The sequence below is a fragment of the Orcinus orca genome, chromosome 15, assembly GCF_937001465.1.
Source record: "Orcinus orca chromosome 15, mOrcOrc1.1, whole genome shotgun sequence".
NCBI classification, from domain to species: Eukaryota; Metazoa; Chordata; class Mammalia; order Artiodactyla; family Delphinidae; genus Orcinus; species Orcinus orca.
The window spans coordinates 26,810,189-26,829,669 of NC_064573.1; the positions used below are offsets into that span (position 1 = coordinate 26,810,189).

The following is a 19,481-nucleotide window of genomic DNA, read 5'->3' on the forward strand; positions in this document are numbered from 1 at the left end:
TTCTTATCCACCCGCACTTGAAGCCTTTTAGGGCTGCTCAGTCAGCCTTATCTGCAACATTTCCAGCCCAGATACAGTCCAACTTGATGGCCAACTCCCCAAGGATGGAAGACTCACTGCTCCACAAGGCAGCTCTGTTTAAAAAAAATTCATCTTTATATTTACGTTCTTGAAGTTTCTATCCTTTGGCAGTCCCAATGGGATGGGGTCAAACAGAAAATTTCAGGAGTGGTCAGGACCCTTGGTTGTACGTGCCTGAACCCCACCCGTAAGCTGGCTCCAGCAAAAAGGGAGCATATTGGTTCCCAGAACTTGGAAGTTTCAGGTGGAGCTGGCTGGGACTTGGCTGTCTCCAGAGGCTACAATGGTTTTAGTATGTCTTTGTCCCCCTTTTCCTCTTAACTGTTTCTTTCTCTACATCATGAGAAGATGGCAGCTGGTACCCGCAACCCCACTGCCTTCTAACACAACAGCTTCGGTGGAAGGGAAGAGAGCGTCTCTTAGGGAATAATTCTGACTCTCCAGGCCCAGGACTCTCAGCCCCATGCAAACCACATGGTAGGAGCTCACCAGAGAAGGGTCCTGACACCATGAGGTGGGGAAGGCAACGTGGAGCAGTAAGGTCCTGACGCCCACCAGATGCCCAGGCGTCCTCTGGTGCTACTGCATGGAATCAGGTGCCCCTGCAGTCCTGGCCTCAAGGCAAACACCTGTCTGTTCAGGAGCTACTCACCTGATGGGATGTTGGATCCTCTCGGTGCATCCTGGGTTGCTGGTTCATCTCCCTCTGAGGGTGCCACGCCCAGAGCCCAGGCAAGATGTCAAGTGTAGCCAGATCTCCTCTCTCCTCTCCTGCCACCTGAACCACATTCACCACATTCACTGACTTTGCTGGTGGCCCCTTCATGTGAGTGACTCGCACGGTGGCTGCTGAGCCACTTTCTCCAGCCAGGCTGGTCCTGTATGGATGTTGGCCCCGGGGTGAGCCTCATACGGACCCCTCCTAGGCTGGGCTCCTACCGGCCCCACTCTTTCAGGTCCCTGGTCCTCCTCTGTCCTTTCCTCCCAGCAACCTATAAACAAAACTGAGAGTCATGCCTTCCACATTTTTATCAAGCCATTGATGAAATGACTTTCCAAGGTGGACATATGCTGATTGAGAGACCGTTGATGCAGCTGGCCGCATTTGTTTCTAATCTGTGTAAATGTCCTCACTTACACACCTTCCTTCTTTACCTTCTCCCCGGGGCCATGAGGAGAAGATTGCTTGTGGTCCACATGCACTGCTTCTCGAATGTTCCACTTGAGTTGATCGTAGAGAGCAAGTAGGTTCCTAGAGCTCCCTGCCTCCTCTCCTGGGCTCTGACAAGCCATTTCCTCTACAATGCCCAGGATCCACTTTGAATTCACAGGTGTCTGGTTTGCAGAAATACTTTACCGGCTGCTGGGAAAGCAGAATGGCAATGGGATCATGCCCCCCCTGCAATGGCCTCTAGCCGTGGGCAGTGGCACAGCCATTTCACGTCCTTGGGCTGTGAGCGGTCGGGCTTGCAGAGCCTCGCTCTTCTTCCAGGGCTTGTGCTGTGGGGTCTCTTCCCCTATCGTGGGCATTTTTGCCCTGATTCATTCTACCTGTGACTTGAGAGGAGTCACAAAGGCAACAGTTTGCTGAGAGGCCGGGATTGACGTTACATGGAGCTGTAGGCACAGCCATCCCTTCTAATTGTCTTTATCACATCTCTGAGATAAAAGCACAGAGATCAAACTATCCCTTTGGAGCCAGAATCCCAGATCCTCAATGATTCACTTACTGCAGCAAGAGCTGTATGCACAGGGAAACCTCCAGACAAATATTGTGTCCTCCCGTGTGCCAGCTCCATCCCAGCCTGGTCCCTGGGGAGTGGGGCTGGATCATGTGGATTTCAAGCCCCTCTCATGCCCCTCAGTATCTTTGCTTACGCTGCTCCCTCCTGCTAGAGCATCCCTCGGTTTTCCGCTGATCATAATCATGGCTCTTTTTCAAGACCAAGCTCATACGCCATCTTCTTCATGAAGCTTACTGCGATCAGCCCAATCGTTCATTGTTCACTCAACAAATATTTATTGAGTGCCTATGTGCCAGGCACTGTTCTGGGCTCTTGGGATCTATAAGTGAGCAAAACGAAGACCCCTGCCCTCATGGAGCTTATATTCAAGTGGGAGGGGGGAATACAATAAACGGTAAAATAATCAGTAAACTCCTTAGCATGTTAGAAGGTACTAGGTGATAAGAGAAGATAACAGAGCTCAGTAGGGCAGGCGCTGGGGAAATCAGGCAGGAAGTGTGGTTTGGGTGGTCTGGCAGACTCTGTGAGAAGGTGACATCTGAGTAGGGAGGAAGGAGGGGAGGGAGGGAGTCAAGCCAACATGGGTGGGGGTGGGGAGAGAAAGGGGACATGCTCAAGGCAGAGCTCTGAGGCCGGAGCGTGCCTCCTGTTCTGGAACGGCAAGGAGGCTGAGCAGAGTGAGCAAGGGAGAAAGTACTGGAATGTGAGGTTTGAGAGGTAATGGAAGCCTGCTTTACCCTCCCTCCCATGCTATTTTGGCCCTTCGTTTAAGGTTATTCTGTCCTGTGGTGCAGTCGGTGTTTCTGTCTGGGGCTAGAGATGAGTTCTAGTGTCGCCCAGAGTCTAGTCCAGTCCTGACACTTGGCAAATGCTGACATGCTTGTGGGAACTGCGGGGGAGGGAGGTCGTGATGCTGAGCACGACACTAGAGTGAGAGCTGAGATGGCAGGGAATGAGACTGCTTGCTACAGAAAGTTCGAGGCAACTGGATCTTCCCCTCCCCTTTCTGTAGCTGGGCCCCGCCTCTCCTCCCTTCTCTTTACACACCAGCTCCACTTTGCATCTCACAGAATCTTCCATCCCTGAGAACCAGGCCCCAGTGTCTCTCCGAAAACTCATCCTAATCTCATGGATCCTGGAGGCAGAGGCGTTTGGCCCTTCACTCCCAGTGGCTCCCATGCTTGCCAGGCAAAGAGATTGCTACTATAGATAAAATGAGGACACCACTCTAGACCCCAAATTGAGGCAGGTTCTATTTATAGTGCCTCAGTTGTAGCGATTTTAACCTGCACCCCACCCCAACCCCCTTAAGGCTGTGATCTAAGACCAGATGTAGGACCTGCAAGGAGTGGCCAGTTTGCTCCTGCTCTGATGGTGGGTGCTGCTTCCCCTCTGCTGACTCTCTCCCACCTTTTCCACCACAGCTTATGAGATCATCATAGAAACCGGCAACGGAGGCGAAACCAGGGAGAACGTCTGGCTCATCCTGGAGGGCAGGAAGAACCGATCCAAAGAGTTTCTCGTGGAAAATTCTTCTAGACAGCGGGCGTTTAGGAAGTAGGAAGAGGGGTGCCCACAGGGGAATGCGGATGGGTGGGGTGGGTAAGAGAGGGACCCCAAGAACCAACCCTTTTAGTGGGGGCCATAAATATACAAATGGGCCTAACCAGCAAGAATTTATTGAGTGCCTACTGTGTGCCAACCCCATTCGAGCTCCAAGGGATGAAACAAGGAGATTTAGAAGAGGTAAGAGAGGGGACTGTCATTTAAAGAGAGCCCCCTCTAAGAGACTAGAATCTATATTATTCCAACTACTAGAAAGAAGGGATAATTTTGTAATATGATAGAAGTGCTAATTATGGCTACAATGGCAATCACAGTACAATATATAAATGTTTCCAAGTAACATGTTGTACACCTTAAATTTACACAATAGTATATGTCAAATGTATTTCAATTTTTAAAAAGTTAATGGAAAACTACAACAAAAATCAGTTAATTAATTAAAGCAAGCCCACTCTGCGGCAGGACCGGGAATCACACAGACATTATCCTGTGTCCCTGCAGATGAGGAGCTCACAGTCTAGTTGAAAAGGGAGACATTCACCCATAAGAATGCAGAAGGATCATATAAGACAGCATAGACTTGTAGGAGGGAGGGAGGGGAGAGCCTCTAAGATGCTTTACAGGAAAATCAAAATTGGGTCTCGTGTCACAGGTGCCTCTGCTCAGCACTCCCGGCTGCCTGCCACACGCCGGAGACTCTCACCGCCTCCTGCACGTCTGAGCCACCTCTGAACTGCTCAGAAGCCCCCTTCATCTCCCCGCTCTGTCCAGAATTGCCTACATAAAGTCTCCCCCTGCCATAACCCCACTGTACCTTCTATTCAAACCCCTCTGAGTGGGGATGGTCAGAGCTGACCCCCCCCCCGCAGACTGCCCCTCTCCCTTCTTTTCCACTGCCCTTTCCCTCAATGAACCCAGCCAAGTCATCACTCCCCCGAGAAATGTCTGCACCTCCAATCCCGCTGTTCCCATCCCTTGACTTTGCCAAGTCAGATCGACATCAGAGGACTCTTCCCTTCCCCTGCCTCTGCTCTCTGAATCTCATCACCCTCTTCAACCCAATGTCCAAGGCCCAGGACCTCACGCACCTCCAACATCATTCGGTATTACCAATCATTGATTGGACCAAGTAGCCAGAAGGGCTTTTTAATGGTTATGATTGTCTTGTTCTGAAACTAGACTGAACCCTTAAGCAGTGGAGACCTGACATCAGGTCTTGCTTGCTATTCTATCTCTGTTCTTCAGACCAGTGCTTAGGATACAGTTGGCACTCAGTAAATGCTTACTTCCTTCAGTGGGCATGGGCAGTTCTCACTGGCCATATCTTTGCATCCTGCAGGGGGACCACGGACATATTTGAGTTTGACAGCGTCTATCTGGGAGACATTGCCTCCCTCTGCGTGGGCCACCTCGCCAGGGAGGACCGGTTCATCCCCAAGAGAGAGCTGGTCTGGCACGTCAAGACCATCACCATCACCGAGATGGAGTACGGCAACGTGTATGTCCTGGGCCTCTGCCCTCTTCTCCAGGAAGGGCCACGCCCTCAGCGGGGAGGGCCTGTGGCCAGACCAGATGGCAGGGTGTGAGGTGTCCCCTTTGAGGCTGAGGTCTCCTCACTCAGGAGGCGTATGAGGCAGGAAGGGAAGAGGCAGCTACACTGGTTCTGGAGCTTTCTGAACCAGAGGCTTACCCCAGAGGCAGGGGACTAGACTGGATGACCTTGGCTGCTCCAGTGATGCTTCTCTGGAAGGAAAGAAGAGCCAGTCAGACAGGGCCAGACGGCTGAGTCTCTCCTTCCCTTCCCCCATGATCACTGTATAATGATAAAGAGATACAGCTTTGAAGCCTGCTGCTCCACAGTCAGAGTGAAAGCCCGCCATTCCTGTGGGCAGAGTAGAGACCAGCTGGAGTAATCCCATGGCCCACGGGCCCTGAGGACCCCAGATAAGGAGATTTACGTTTCCCCCACCAAGGCCTTCTGGGAAGTCAGGCATTTCTGCAGGATTAAGGGTCTTAGTTACCTGGGTAACAGTTCACAGCCATCAGTTTTTCTAATTAATACCACTTGGTAACCACGTTGGAAGACAGAAAGAGCCCCGAGGCTCTGGGAGGCAGGAAAGACACTAAGAAGGAACCGGGAGATGAGCAAGGGGAGGCCAAGGGCAGCGCATGCCTCGGGGAGGGTAGGCCCAGAGAGCAGCTAAGGCAGCTGGACATCCCCCCAGAACCACTGCCGCCCCCCCACCCCCAGCTCCCCTCGTGCCCCTCCCGGCCTGGCCCTGCTCCTGGCAACGCCTTTCACAAGAAGCACATGGGACAGAAGCAGCAGCCCTGCCTGACCAGGCGGGTCCCAGCTTCAGGCTCCAGCCTTCAGGAGCCCAGCTTCTCAGAGAAATGTCTGTCCACATTAGACCTGCCACCTGCAGGCTCCCTGGACTTGGCTGCCTCTGACCAAGCTTCCAGTTTGGGATTTAAGCAGGAAAGGTTCTCACATTTGAACTTCCGTCTTAGCCATCTCAGGCTGCCATAACTGACTCTACAGACTGGGTGGCTCAAACAACAGGCATTCTTTTCTCACAGCTCTGGAGTCTGGAAGTCAGAAATCAGGGTGCCAGCAGGGTTGGGTTCTTATGAGGCCTCTCTTCCTAGCTCTCTGTGTACTCGCCTGGCAGAGAAAGAGAGAGGGAGATCTGGCGTCTCTTCCTCTTCTTATAAGGGCACTAATCCCATCATGAGTCCCCACCCTCAGGACCTCATCAAAACCTGATTACCTCCCAAAGCCCCCATCTCCAAATACCATCACTTTGGGGGTTAGGGACCTCAACATGTGAATTTGGGAGGAGAGAACTCAGCTCATAGCAGCTTCCCTCTCAGGCTGCAATGTTATTTATTGCAATGTTATTTATTGCTCTTTTTGAGAAAAGAGCAATTAATTTACAACAGTAAATCCTGTAAGAGCAATACTGACAAGGACTTGAGAGGTGGGATACAGGGGTCTGGAAGAGTTCCAGCTCACGCAGCGAGCCAGGGCCAGGTCAAAGCCCCTTCTGCAACTTGAACTGTCTCCCTATGGAAAGGAGCGTGGCTGCTGATACTGCGCCTCTGCAAATGCCCCAAATAAACAAAACAATACAATACAATAATAAGTCACCACCTGAGTTAGCTTTAAATCCACAGTGTTGGCTGTGAGAGAGAGAGCCAAAGATCTCAGCACCACTCGGCACCTTCTAGCGTCAGGAGGAAGGGGGTGAAGAACTTCCCATCCCACAGTCCTGGGGCTGTTATAGGATTTTTCATCCAGTGGAAAGAATCTGCCACTCCCAGTGAAGCATCTTTTCCTACATTCTCAAGAGTGTGGCCTTTTGTCAGCATGGTGCTTGGGCTGGAAGGGGAGGGAGGGATGTCCATGGAGTGGGGAGCTTCCCAAAGGGAAGTGGGTGCAGGGAGTGCAGACACCCAGATGCTAGAGCTGTCACAGATTAGCTGTGTAGCCTCAGGTCATAACCCAGCACCTCTCAGGGAAGAGAGCTGGATGCCCTCTAGAGTCTGGTGGGAGGGGAAGGATGGCAGGGGTTCCAGCCTGGAGGGCTCTCAGAAGTCATACTCCAGCCTACCTACCTGCGCTGGTCTCAAGCCTGTGATTCCTGGTGTATGAGAACCTCCCCCCAACAAAATATCACCTCTATACAGAGAGGGGACAGTACAGGGGTGTTCCATCATTGTGGCTATTTTCGTGTCACCATTCTAGAACACATTGAAATTCTACTGTGTAAAGACCACTTAACTAGCACTGTATATGGATCCACATTTCCTTTCTAACCAGCATGTTGGACCATAATATTTGGATTTCCATGAAATACAAATTAATTTAACCTCATAAACACAACAATCTCAAATTTTTATGTTCCAACCGATTCCAGTCCTGACTCTTCTTCTTCAGCGTTTCTGACCAGCTCTGTTTCGTCACTAATATCCTCAGGACCTCGGTGGAAGGACACACAGAGAGGCTTTTGTTTCTTTTTTTAAAACCCAAAGTGGAATCGTTGTTTTATCCCATTATCATATATAATACATAATCATTTTAAAATTCAAATAAGGCAAAAAAAAGTGTGTAAAACAAAGGAAAAATTCTCTAAAGCCCCACCCATCAGAGATGGCCATCTTGAGCATTTGGTGACCCTGTTCTCTCTGGCATATTTCTAATGTCTCACACACACACTGTTCACAGAAGTGTGATCATGTTCTACTTGGTTTTTTTAGCATGTTCATGTTTTTGTTTGTTATTCTCTGCCTTGCCTTTATTGTCGCCCATGACCCTACCCCCATTGCCAGTGGGAACAGCCTGGCATGTTCTGCAGCTGGAGTCTTAACTCCACAAAGCCCTGAGGTCCCACATTTTGGTGATCTTATAATTACGTCTATTACGTCTTATAACTACACCAGTGAATATTTTTCAGCCATTAAAAACAACAAATTAGGTTTCCCTGGTGGTGCAGAGGTTAAGAATCTGCCTGCTGGGCTTCCCTGGTGGCACAGTGGTTGAGAGTCCGCCTGCCGATGCAGGGGACACGGGTTCGTGCCCCAGTCCGCGAAGATCCCACATGCCGCAGAGAGGCTGGGCCCGTGAGCCATGGCTGCTGAGCCTGCGCGTTCGGAGCCTGTGCTCCGCAATGGGAGAGGTCACAACAGTGAGAGGCCCACATACAGCAAAAAAAAAAAAAAAAAAGAATCTGCTTGCCAATGCAGGGGACACAGGTTCGAGCCGTGGTCCGGGAAGATCCCACATGCCGCGGAACAACAAAGCCTGTGCACCACAACTACTGAGCCTGCGCTCTGGAGCCCGTGAGACACAACTGCCAAAGCCCACGTGCCTAGAGCTTGTGCTTCTCAACGAGAAGTCACTGCAGTGAGAAACCCACGCACTGCGATGAGGCATAGCCCCCACTCGCTGCAACTAGAGAAAGCCCGAGTGCAGCAACGAAGACCCAATGCAGCCAAAAATAAAAAAATAAATTTATTAAAAAAAAAGAGAAAGATTTAAATATGTACCAGAAGACTTGGATCAATTCCCAGGAAGTATTGTTGAGTGAGAAAAGTAAGATATGGGAAAGAATGCATTATATGCTGCCATTTTGTAAAGGGAACACTGATGTCCCGAATGTGTCTGTGTCTATGTGGGTCTGTGCAGGGTTGGGTGAAATGGAGGGAAATTTGGCAAGATACATCTACAGCTGTTACATGGGTTATCTGAGGTGAAGGCGAGATGCAGGAGGGGTACGGAAAGAGAAAAAGGAGATAGAGCCAAGCAAAAAGGAAAAGAAAATGCATTTAGAAGAACACCCATATGATCACAGGATTTTTGCATTTATATAGAATTATGTATATTAGTGGGCATTTGCATAAAGAAATACATTTTAAGTGAATGTTTAAGCAAAGAATGTGATTATATCTCCCTCTTAGAAAGTATGGTATGTAACAACAATCTAGATTTATCAAGTGACGAGTTGGGGGCAGAGAGATCTCAAGACAGAGTAATGATTTCTTGTGAAGTGTCTTTAAATGGCTGGCTCGTCAGGTGGCCAGGCAGGCTGTCTCTGGGCCCCAGCTCTGTGTCAACTTGTGCAGTGACTTCTCTTCTCCAAGCCTTCATTTCCTTTCTGTGAAATGGGAAGACGAAGTCTACGTATGACTCAGGGTTGTTGTGGGAGTTGATGAGATGCACGAATGCAAAGTCCAGGCATTTAGTGAGCAAGCAGAAAACCAAGTTCTTTTTACTGTTATGTATTTTCATCTAAAAATTGATTTTGCACCACTGGGCACGCCCTTTCAGGGCTGTGTTCCTGAAATCATTAGCCAGTGCCAGGATTGCTTATTTCCTAAGCTGTTATTTCCAAAGCGATTTGGATGGGAAAAAAACCATGGCAGTTGTTCAGTCCAAACCTCTAGCACTGCCAATGGGAAAATCAAAGTCACATAGGTAGTAGGTGGCAGGACTGGGGCAGACCCCAGGCCCCCTTACACCCTATGCAGTGTTTTCTCACTGTGCCCTCTGACTTCTTTCTTGGTAATTATTGGACTCACTGTCATTACCCAGAGGCTAACATTGTGGCGGGGGGAGGGTGTAAAGAAGGGACTTTTTGGTCCAAGACCATTTCTCTTGGCCCTGGACTTGCTTCTGTTTGTGGTAGCTTCTTCAATACTTTATACTGAAGTACTTTGCACCCCTTTGTACTATGTTGTCCATGAGCACATGCGTGTATGTGTATGCACGTGCAACACACACACACTCATAGTTCAACTCAGCCAAGTGCGAGGGTTTTGGGAGCACACATTTCATAGCTACTTTTCCACTTGGCTTTGCCTGAGATCGTTGTTCCGGATCCCATAGCGCCTCTGACAACACTGGGTAAAATCATTCATTGGTCCCTTTGAAGGGGCAAGGGGATCAGCCTGGTTGGCGTGGAATGAGCTTAGAGAAAGGCAGACAGCAAGTCAGAAAGGTAAACGCTGGGAGGAGGGTCGGATCGTGTAAGGTCTTGCAGGCCTTTGTAAGGTGGTGATTTTTATTTATTCTGGGAAGCCGGTGGAGGGTTCTGAGCAGAAGAACGACATTCTTGGGCTTACATCTCCACAGGCTCACTTGGATGCTGTGGAGAGGAGTAAGTAGCGAGAAGCAGGCAGACCAGTTAGGAGGCTGACACGTTCCAGGTCAAAGGTGGTGGTGACTTGGATGAGAGGGGCAACAGGGCGGAGAGTGAGATAGCGCATGCTTTTTCAAGTGGGCTGATTCTGGGCCTATTGTGAAGATGGGGTCAGTGGGAATTGCTGGTGGATCAGATGTGGAGTGTGAGGGGAAAAGGAAAATCAAGGAGCAACTAAAATTATGAAGATGTCACTCCCTGTCAACTTTCAGATAAACGAGACCCATCTTCACATTTTAATGCAGACATTTCCCACCCTAAGATCCTGTCACCTGGGGAAGGAACCACTTGTGGATGCCCAGGGTCCTGGGGGAGGGCGTGAGCCTTGGCTGGTGTGCACTAACCTCCCCGACTCCCCCCGCTTCCAGGTACTTCTTCAACTGCGACTGCCTCATCCCCCTCAAGAGGAAGAGGAAGTACTTCAAGGTTTTCGAGGTCACCAAGACCACGGAGAGCTTCGCCAGCAAGGTCCAGAGCCTGGTGCTGGTCAAGTACGAGGTCATCGTGACGACGGGCTATGAGCCAGGGGCGGGCACCGATGCCAACGTCTTCGTGACCATCTTTGGGGCCAACGGCGACACGGGCAAGCGGGAGCTGAAGCAGAAGATGCGCAACCTGTTCGAGAGGGGCAGCACCGACCACTTCTTCCTGGAGACGCTGGAGCTGGGCGAGCTGCGCAAGGTGCGGCTGGAGCACGACAGCAGCGGCTACAGCTCCGGCTGGCTGGTGGAGAAGGTGGAGATCACCAACACCAGCACCGGCGTGGCCACCATCTTCACCTGCGGCAGGTGGCTGGACCAGAAGCGGGGCGACGGGCTCACCTGGAGAGACCTCTTCCCTTCCGTATGAGGGCTAGAGGCCCTCGCTCCCCCTTCCCACCAACTTGTCCCAACCACACCCGCTCCCCCCAACCTTGGCTTTCAGCAGTCCTTTCCCGAAAGCCTCCTGGAGCTGGGACTGGGGGCCAGAGCTCCATGGTCCTTCAGAGGCCATTGTGGGCAACGGCTTGTGGGGTCCTACACCCTCTCGGGTCTCCTGGATCCAGATGAATCCATCAACCTGTGTCATAATCCGTTGCTGCACAAAAATAACTTTTTGCATTTTCTTTTTCAATAATAGCAGTGACCAGGCTGAAGCTTGCTGCCACGTGTGGATGGGAAATTGGGGCTTCACCCAGGGGATAGAAGTGGGGAAGAAGAGGCCATCAAGATGATGTATTTTAAGCAAAAACTAATTAACACTTTTTTCCCAGAAAAGCTGGGCTAATTAAATTATTACCAACCACACCCTGCAAAGGACTCATCTGGGCATCTGCTCACTTAGATATGCATCCTTTTTCCCAGTTTCAATAAATCCAGGGGCAAACAGAGAAAAACATCAGGAGGAAGAATTTTAGCTGGAAGGATTTATGACCCTGTGAACAGGTACATGAGTCTTTCTGTCACTTTACAAAGGACGCATTGCCAAGTGCCGGCTGGCTGCCCCAGCCAGTGATAACACAGTTGAGACCCGGAGACCTGAGCAGGTGATAGGGTGCGGGGAAGAGGGGGAAGAAGGTGCCTGGAACAGTGCCTGGAACTGCCTGGTCCCTGCTGCACCCGGGCTTGGAGGGGAGGAGGGCATCGGTGGTGTTTAGAACTATGGCTCGCTGTGGGCAATGTGGACTGAAAGCTGAGAAGGGATTGGAACAAAATAAAGATGTGGTCTCTGCTCTCAAGGGGGATGTGACCCTGATGGAGAGGCAGCAAGAGAACCATATAATCATGTGCATGCACAGATGTGCACGTACACACACACACACACACACACACACATCCTGATCAACAATCACAGCTGGGGTGCAGTACAACTCAGCCCCTGACTTCTGATTTTCCTGCGGAGGCAGGGGTGGGACTGAGCAGAAAGGTGCATCAGGCCAGGAAGTCTTCCTGTAGGAGGTACCCAGTACCAGGATTTCTGCTGTGTCACCGTGGACCCTCTAGCCCAGACGGGTGTAAACTTGGTGAGGCTTCATGGCTCTGAGCTCTCGGAGACCCTTGGAGAGAGGCTGTGGCAGTAAGCACAGGCCCGGAGGCAGCAAGAAGCAGTCTTGAGTCCCAGCTCTTCCTTTTCCCTGCTGGGAGAGCTTGAGCACATTGCCTCATCTCTCAGGCCTCAGTTTCCTCATCTGTCAAATAGGAAGAATGATAATACCAACCTTGTAGGCTACTATGAGGACTACGTGAGTTAAAATGCAGGTAGTTAATTCAGCGCCTGCACTGAAGGGTTTGCCCATCATGTTAAACAAGCAGGACTTAAGGGGGCTGGGGTGGGGTGGGAGAGAAGGAATCATTAAACAGCTTTATTTGTATCTTCTTCTGGAGCCGGTTCTTCCCTTGTCCCTGGATGAAAATTAAGGCAAGCCTCATAACTCTTCTGGACTCTCATAGGTAATAAAACGTCCAACAACCACTTTAAAGTCACAAAGTCCATCTCAGTTCTGTAATTTAAATGTGTGGCTCCAATACAAAGGCCAAAACATTCCACTCAGAGTTGAGCCTCCTCCCGTCCCCCAGTTCGGTCCTATCACAAGTGGTAACGAGAGTGAGTGAAGAGCGAGCGTGTGGGTGTGTCGATGTGCATACAGGTATGTATGTGTGTATGAGTGTGGGGTCAGCCTCACCTCTCGTCCCCACCTTGCCCTTTTACCCCTGCTCCCCGCTCTAGCCGACCCCGGTTTCCCACCCCTGGGGGGCAGGGAAGAGAGGTGACGAGGACAGCTTCCTCTTGGGGGCGCTACTGTGGTCAGTGTCCTTTCTGGACTGGCAGCTGTTTGGAGCCTTCCTCCCATGAGCACTTGTGTGGGTTCCATCTCAGGCCCTTCACCACCCCCACCACCCCCACTCTGTCTTGCTTAGGATCTAAGACACCCAATAGGATGTCTTCTGGCATCCTTTGCTCTGACAAACTCTGGGCATTCAGACCACTTGTCTCTGCCGTCAGTGGCCGGTCAGCCCATCCCTCATCCACACGATTTCTCTGGACACATCCCTTTCTCCAAATAGCCCCACTGAAACCCCAGTCACTAGCCTTGGGCAAAGGGCAGCCAAATGGAAGGAAGGAAGGGAGGAAGGAAGAAAGGAAGGGAGGGAGGGAGGAAGGGAGGGATACTCCCAGCCCACCCTCAGCTCTTTCTGAAAATCCTGCCCTCGTATCCATGGCCCCTTTCTCAGGCTCTCCATCCTCTGTCATACCTGGAGGACGAGGCTCAGTTCAAAGTTAAAATCGCATTCTGCCGTGTCCTCTGGCAAGTGCCACTCAGTCTCACTATGGAATGCATCATCTATTGTCTTGTGGAACCAGCCAAGATTGGATGGGAAAAGCCCCTTGTTTTGTCAGTTGCTGATGTGCTCAATTAATGTTGGCTCACTCTTACTGGGATAGGGCAGGTCTGGTTTGGGGACATACTCCATGACCTGAGTCAACTTTCTTTCCATCCCTTACCTTCCCTGCCTCCTCTGCTTCCCCTCAGGGGACTTGTTAAGATCAGATGAAACTACTGCTGTGAAAGCCCCTTCGAAACTGTTATGCCTTCCGTTCATCCGGGTGCACTTCATCTCACACAGGGCACCCCTCCACCTGCCTCGTTCCCCAAGTTCTCGGGACCTGGGCCGGTTGCCCACAGATCTGCATCCAGCATGTTACCCTCCAGCAAGGCCACACCCACCATACCCTCTGCTGTGCCTCCTCTGGGGCTGTTCCTGTGCTCTTAAGTCTCCTCACCACCGTCCACCCCTCCCTCCCACCCTGTTCTGAGGCCCCAGGCTTGGAGGGTATAATGGTCAGTAAAAAAAGGCAGACAGAGCAAACAAATATGGTATATCATCACTTAGGTGTGGACACTAAGGCAAACAAACAAACAACAACGACAAAAAACAGACCAGACCAGTCTAGCCTCCCTGCTTTGTAGGGGCGGGAACTGAGGACCAGGGCAGGCTCTGACTCACCAAGGGTCCCACAGGGGCAAAGCTGCACTTGCACTCAGCTGTTTGATGCCCTTCACACTCTGCGGAGGTGGGGGAGACATGCACATCGGTGGAGCGGGGAGCCTTGCAGAATCCACGTGTGTCAGGTCCCATCCCCACAGCCCTGCGTCTCTGCGCTGGCACTGCCTTCCCTTGGGGCCCTACACTTCTCCTTCCTCCACCCAGGCTGCAGGCAAAGGTCGAGGGAGACCCACTTACCAGGGTGTTGGGGAGAAGGGTAGAGAAAGGAGGAGTCCCTGCTGCCCTCTGCTCCCACCTGTTGCTGCCCCCGAGCCTGCCCTCTGCCCTGAGGAAGGGGTTCCAGACACCCGTGAGAAGCCCCCAGGGGAGGGCTCGCTCAAAATCTCACCCGTCTGCCTCTGGGCTGGGCTTTACCTCTCAATTCCTGCCTCTTCCTTGCAAGCCGGCACAGGAATCCCCCTTTTGGCAGGGCAGAAAGGAAAGCTGGGATGGGGAGGAACAAGCAGGGCGCCCAGGGTGCAAACCTGAGGGAGGCGCTAGACCTCAGGCTTGTGCAAAGCCAGGGCTGGCACCCGAAGCTGGGGCTTCCTTAAACATTGCACCCAGGGCATCTCTCTTGCCTCACCCTCAGCCCTGGCCCTAGAAGAAAGACAATCTTCTCCCCAAAGCCCCCACAAAGCTCTGTACCCCAACAGTCCGAATTCCAAGGCTGAGACCCAGCAACCAGCCATGGGGAAGATGATGACATACCCTTCTCTTGGGAAGGTCCCTCCTGAACCCCTCTCATCCTAAGGCCCCTGCTGCCGACATGGCCCCTGGTCATCACTGGGGTGGTCAACCATGGCAGGTGGCCCTGGATGCCACCTCTCCTCCAGCCAAGACCAAACCCCTCACCAGGACTCTGGGTGAAGAAAACAAAAGATTTTTTAAAAGGATGGCTTCTTGAGTGCCAAGGTTTTATATCAGTGTGATCTTTCCTCCCTTGATTTAGAGATAAGTCAGCATTAAAGAACATTTGGAGAGAACCTTAAATGTAATGCTACAAATACAAACAAAGTACTTCCAAATAAGTATCCTGGGGGTCCACATTAAAGAAAAAAGACTCATTCGCAGTTAGCACAAGCTACTTACACAGGAGCTGTTGCACCGGCGTCTAAGAAACACTTGCTTTAAGCAGGTTACACAAAAGCCTTCCATCTTATTTTCTCAGCTCTTTGGCTGAAGAACGCTTTTCTTCCAAGATTTTGGTATAAGTACACTCAGCCCGTTTCAGATACACCCCTTCTTGAATTCTGATTATGTGGGCTCCAATGGCATGAGGTCGGAAGTCCTATGGGTGCCCCACTTCCTGAGGACCCTTGGTGTTGTGTGTCTGTCCTGAACAGGTGCCCCCATTAGTCCCGGCCCCTTGACAGAGCGCAGCACCAAGCATCACTCACCCACAGACACCCATATGCCCTGAGTGAGGCAAGATAAAGCTTCCAGGGACAGGTGGGGGACCTCAGCCCTGGACAAAGAGAGTAGTGGAGCCTAGAGGAGAGGAGATTTGACATGATGGGCCTGAGTGAATGACTTTTTAAGGGAGGAAAGAACATTTTACCCTAAATTTAAAAGGGGAACTTTGGGCCCTGGGATGGTGGAGGGGGTGGGAGGCAGTGTTGCTAATGAGCTGGAGGGAAGATGCTTCCAGCCTTGAGGACTCAATGTGGCTTTTCTTCTAGAATCTCCAGCTGAATGTGGAAAAGACTTTTAATGGAGCAGCGATTCCCGGTGTCTTGGTGTTGAGGCCTCAGCCACCAGCCCTCCTACTGGATAGACAACTACCAGTGGCTGACCACGGCGTGGAATGGCCAGAGGGGAAGAGCAGACATTGATGGGGCCTGGGAAACTCTCCAGGAAAAGGAGACGGAGAGAAGGAGAAATACTATGGAAGGCAGGGATTTAACAAAAAACAAAACAACATCACCATCATCTTCTACATGGCTAATATTTATAGAGTGCTGACTATATTCCAGACAGTGTCTTACACACGTGAGCTCATTAAATCCTCAGAAAGACCTAGGAGGCAGGTGCTATTGTTATCCCCACTTCATAGATGAAGAAACAGAAGCACAGAGAGTGTAAGTAACTTGCCCAAAGTCACACAGCTAACAGGTGCCACCGGAAGTCCAAGCGCAGGGGTTCTCCTCAAATGAAATGTTAGCTGGAAGCTCGAGGTATGTAAAGGTGGAAGAACTTCAGCTGTGGCTGGTTGGGGGCAGGGAGGGTTCTGGGACAGAAAGTGCTCAAGAAGTGCAGGCCCCGCGGGAAGGAACCCTGCTTGCAGGTGAGGCTACGTGCAGGGCAAAGGGGAGTGCAGAAAGGACAGTGCCTGGCGGGGAAGGCTCTGGTTTTCTGCCTCCAGGTAATGGAGAGTGTGGGGGAGAAGAAAGGGCCAGAGGCCAGGTGTCATCTTGGGGCCACGCAGTGTCTGCTGGGGTGCAGCAGCTGGGGAGGCCTGGGAGTGAGGCGAGGACAAGGTGCAGGTTAACTTGCTGGGTCACCTTGACTGGCCACAGGGCGCCCAGATTAAACATGATTTCTGGGTGTGTCTTTGAGGGTGTTTCAGATGAGATGAGCATTTGAACTGGTGGACTCAGTAAAGTAACCAGCCCTCCGCTGTGTGCGTGGGCCTCGTCCAATACCTGGAGGGTCTGGATAGAGCCAAAAGCAGAGGAATGGAGAACGTATTCCCTTCCTGCCTGTCTGCTTGAGCTGGACATCGGTCTCCTCCTACCAGTGGGACTGGGATTTTCCCCACCGTTCCCTAGCTCTCAGGCCTTCTGGACTCAGACTGAATTATACTGTTTGCTGTACTGGGTCTCCAGCTTGCAGAGGGCAGATCATGGGACAGCTCAGCCTCCAGAATCATGTGAGCCCATTCTTCCTCAACATAAATCTCCACATATATAATATACATATGATATATACTATATATCATATCTATCCCATTGGTTCTGGTTCCCTGGAGAGCCCTGACAATCACAGCTGGACTCTGTCCTCCTTGACCTCCTGAGGGTTATGGAGACTACGAGTCACAGGCAGAGCTTGGGTGATTTCTGAGAAGTCTGTCCTCCTGGGCACTGAGATAGGAGGTGGGAGAGGGGTGGAGACTCGCAAGGCTGCCCGTTGGCCCACGTGTTGGATAGGCAAAAAATCCGAGGAAAGAGAGCCACTCCCCCAGCCCCAGAAGGCCATGACCCAACAGAGATTAAGTAGACAAGGACAACAGAGGTAGTCCGGGGAGATGTTGGGGGAAGGAGCCTGGTCTGCCATCCTCATGCTTACATTTGGCAAACCGGGGACGGGGAGTGTCCACATGGCTGGCTAGTGGCGGGGCAAGGACTAAGAAGCTATGGTTCCCGAAGGAAGAGACACAGGTGGAACTGGGTGGAAAACAACAGACAGCATTTTGGATCATCTCACTCGAAGGAGAACTGGGGATTCTGAACATTCATTAACCTAACGAAAACCATGGACTTTAGTTAATAATAATGTATCAATATCGGCCCCTCCACTCTAGCAAATGCATCTAACCAAGGCAAGATGTTAATTACAGGGGAAACTGGGTGGCCATGAGAGAACATATGGGAACTCTCTTTATTTTCAATTTTCTGTACACCTAAAACTGTTCTGAAAAATAAAGTCTCTGACTTAAAAAAAAAAAAAAGTTCATTAATATGGGTTCTGCTTGCAGTTTATGAGAGAAAGCCATCTTCCAGTCCACTGACCCACACTTTTCTGAGAATAGACTCTAGACACCACAAAGAGTGTCTGACTTTGGGCTCTTAGGAAGGAATAAAAAATCCACTCCAACTTTCAAAAATCAAATCCCTTCTCTCCTATGGAGAAACTGAGGAGCCTCCAGTTCAAAACACGAGCGGTTACATTTGAAATTGATCAAAAATGGGAACTTTCCGCTTTAAGATCCATAAAGTTCAGGAAACAGGTTAATGAGATGATTCTTCACAGAATAGAACAGGTTCTTTGAGAGATAAAGAGGTAAAAGAAAATAATAGATAAGAGAGGAGGAGGAGGGAGAGGAAGGGAGTTGGGAGGGGGAGAAGTGGGGAGGCTGAAGGGGCGGGGAGGGAGAAGGGAAACAGGTGAAGCACAGGGAGAGGATGAGGAGACAACAGACACTGCCCCGTGTCCTGGATGAACACAGGTCTGTGAGCGGCTTTCTCTGGACGTTTCCTGGGTGTGCACAGAAATAAGCACCCTCCACGAGTGAGGTGTAGTTAGCAATGCAGTTCATTTTTATTAGTTATAAATAAAGTACAAAAAATCCACCAAAAGTGAATCTAAGCATTTACACAATTCCTAATGTCTCCGCCTTTTCATTGATGCACTATTGCTTTAATATTCATAATAAATATTCTTCTAGCTTTCTGCTATAAAATAGTCTATGTAGCAAAATGTTGCACAGCACAACAGAACAGAACAGCAGGAGGATTACAAAAAAGGACAATCAACACTGAGGATAATCCTTTCACTTACCAGGGGCAACCAAATTACCCCCTCGAGGGCCTGGTGTCGCTGGCTCCAGAGCTGAGACATGAGCCACTACCAAGGCCAGGGGTGGGGCTGGGGAAGGGGAAGGCTGGGGTGAGGAAGGGCGGGGGACAGGCCAGCCAGGGCAAAGGGCACTTCCCACTCCGACCCCACAGAGCAGCATAAGGCATGTCTGTCCAGGAGCCCTGCCAAGGGGCAGCGTCCGCCAGGCCCCCTGCCAAGGGGCAGCGTCAGCCAGACCCAGCAGTGTGGTGGTTATGCACCAGTGGGCAACTCCACAGGCTGCCTTCACAGAAAGCAGGTAAGCACGGCTCCAGGGTGGAGGCAGAGGGGAAGCTGGGCAGGCAGCAGGCCGGAGGCCCAGGGAAAGGGACCCACAGTCCAGCCAGAGCAAAGTTGGGGCTTAGGCACCCTGCACGGCCCAGCCACTCTTACAAGCCTGGCCTGGCAGCGTGGTGAATCTGGGCCTCCGCTCCCTTCCCAATCAGCACCGTCCCAGGGGCCTCATGTGGAGGGTGGATTTCTCCACCACGCAAAGGCAGTGATGTCAAGAGGCAAGAGGGAAGGATGAGCTGGAAAGAAACGGGAGGCGGCGAGGCGGGACGAGGCTGACATGCAGAGTCAGAGCAGCTCAGAGGCTGCCCCTGGGGACAGGGACCTCCGCTTTCCTTTTGGCTCAAAAACTGCTGGGCTCACCGCTGTGCCAGGCTTTGAAGCTACTGCTTCCTCAAACTCTCCCCTCCCACTCCTCCTGGGGGGCAGTGAGATTGGAGGCCCACACCCGTTCTCCACAGCACTCCCTCCTGCCCACAGCCCCCTTGGAGCAATGGCAGAGGGTGAAGGAGATG

At 51.3% G+C, this 19,481-nt stretch overlaps 1 protein-coding gene across 1 annotated transcript in view; it reads left to right on the plus strand.

Annotated features, from left to right (window-relative positions):
• The window catches only part of LOXHD1 (lipoxygenase homology PLAT domains 1), a 202,363-nt gene extending 189,984 nt beyond the window's left edge, over positions 1-12,379 (plus strand). The window contains exons 39-41 of the mRNA XM_049697900.1: positions 3,251-3,383; positions 4,732-4,890; positions 10,462-12,379. Coding sequence (XP_049553857.1) covers positions 3,251-3,383; positions 4,732-4,890; positions 10,462-10,942 — 773 coding nt within the window. The 3' untranslated portion in view covers positions 10,943-12,379. The remainder of the gene's footprint in view (positions 1-3,250; positions 3,384-4,731; positions 4,891-10,461) is intronic.
• The last annotated feature ends 7,102 nt before the right edge of the window (positions 12,380-19,481 follow it).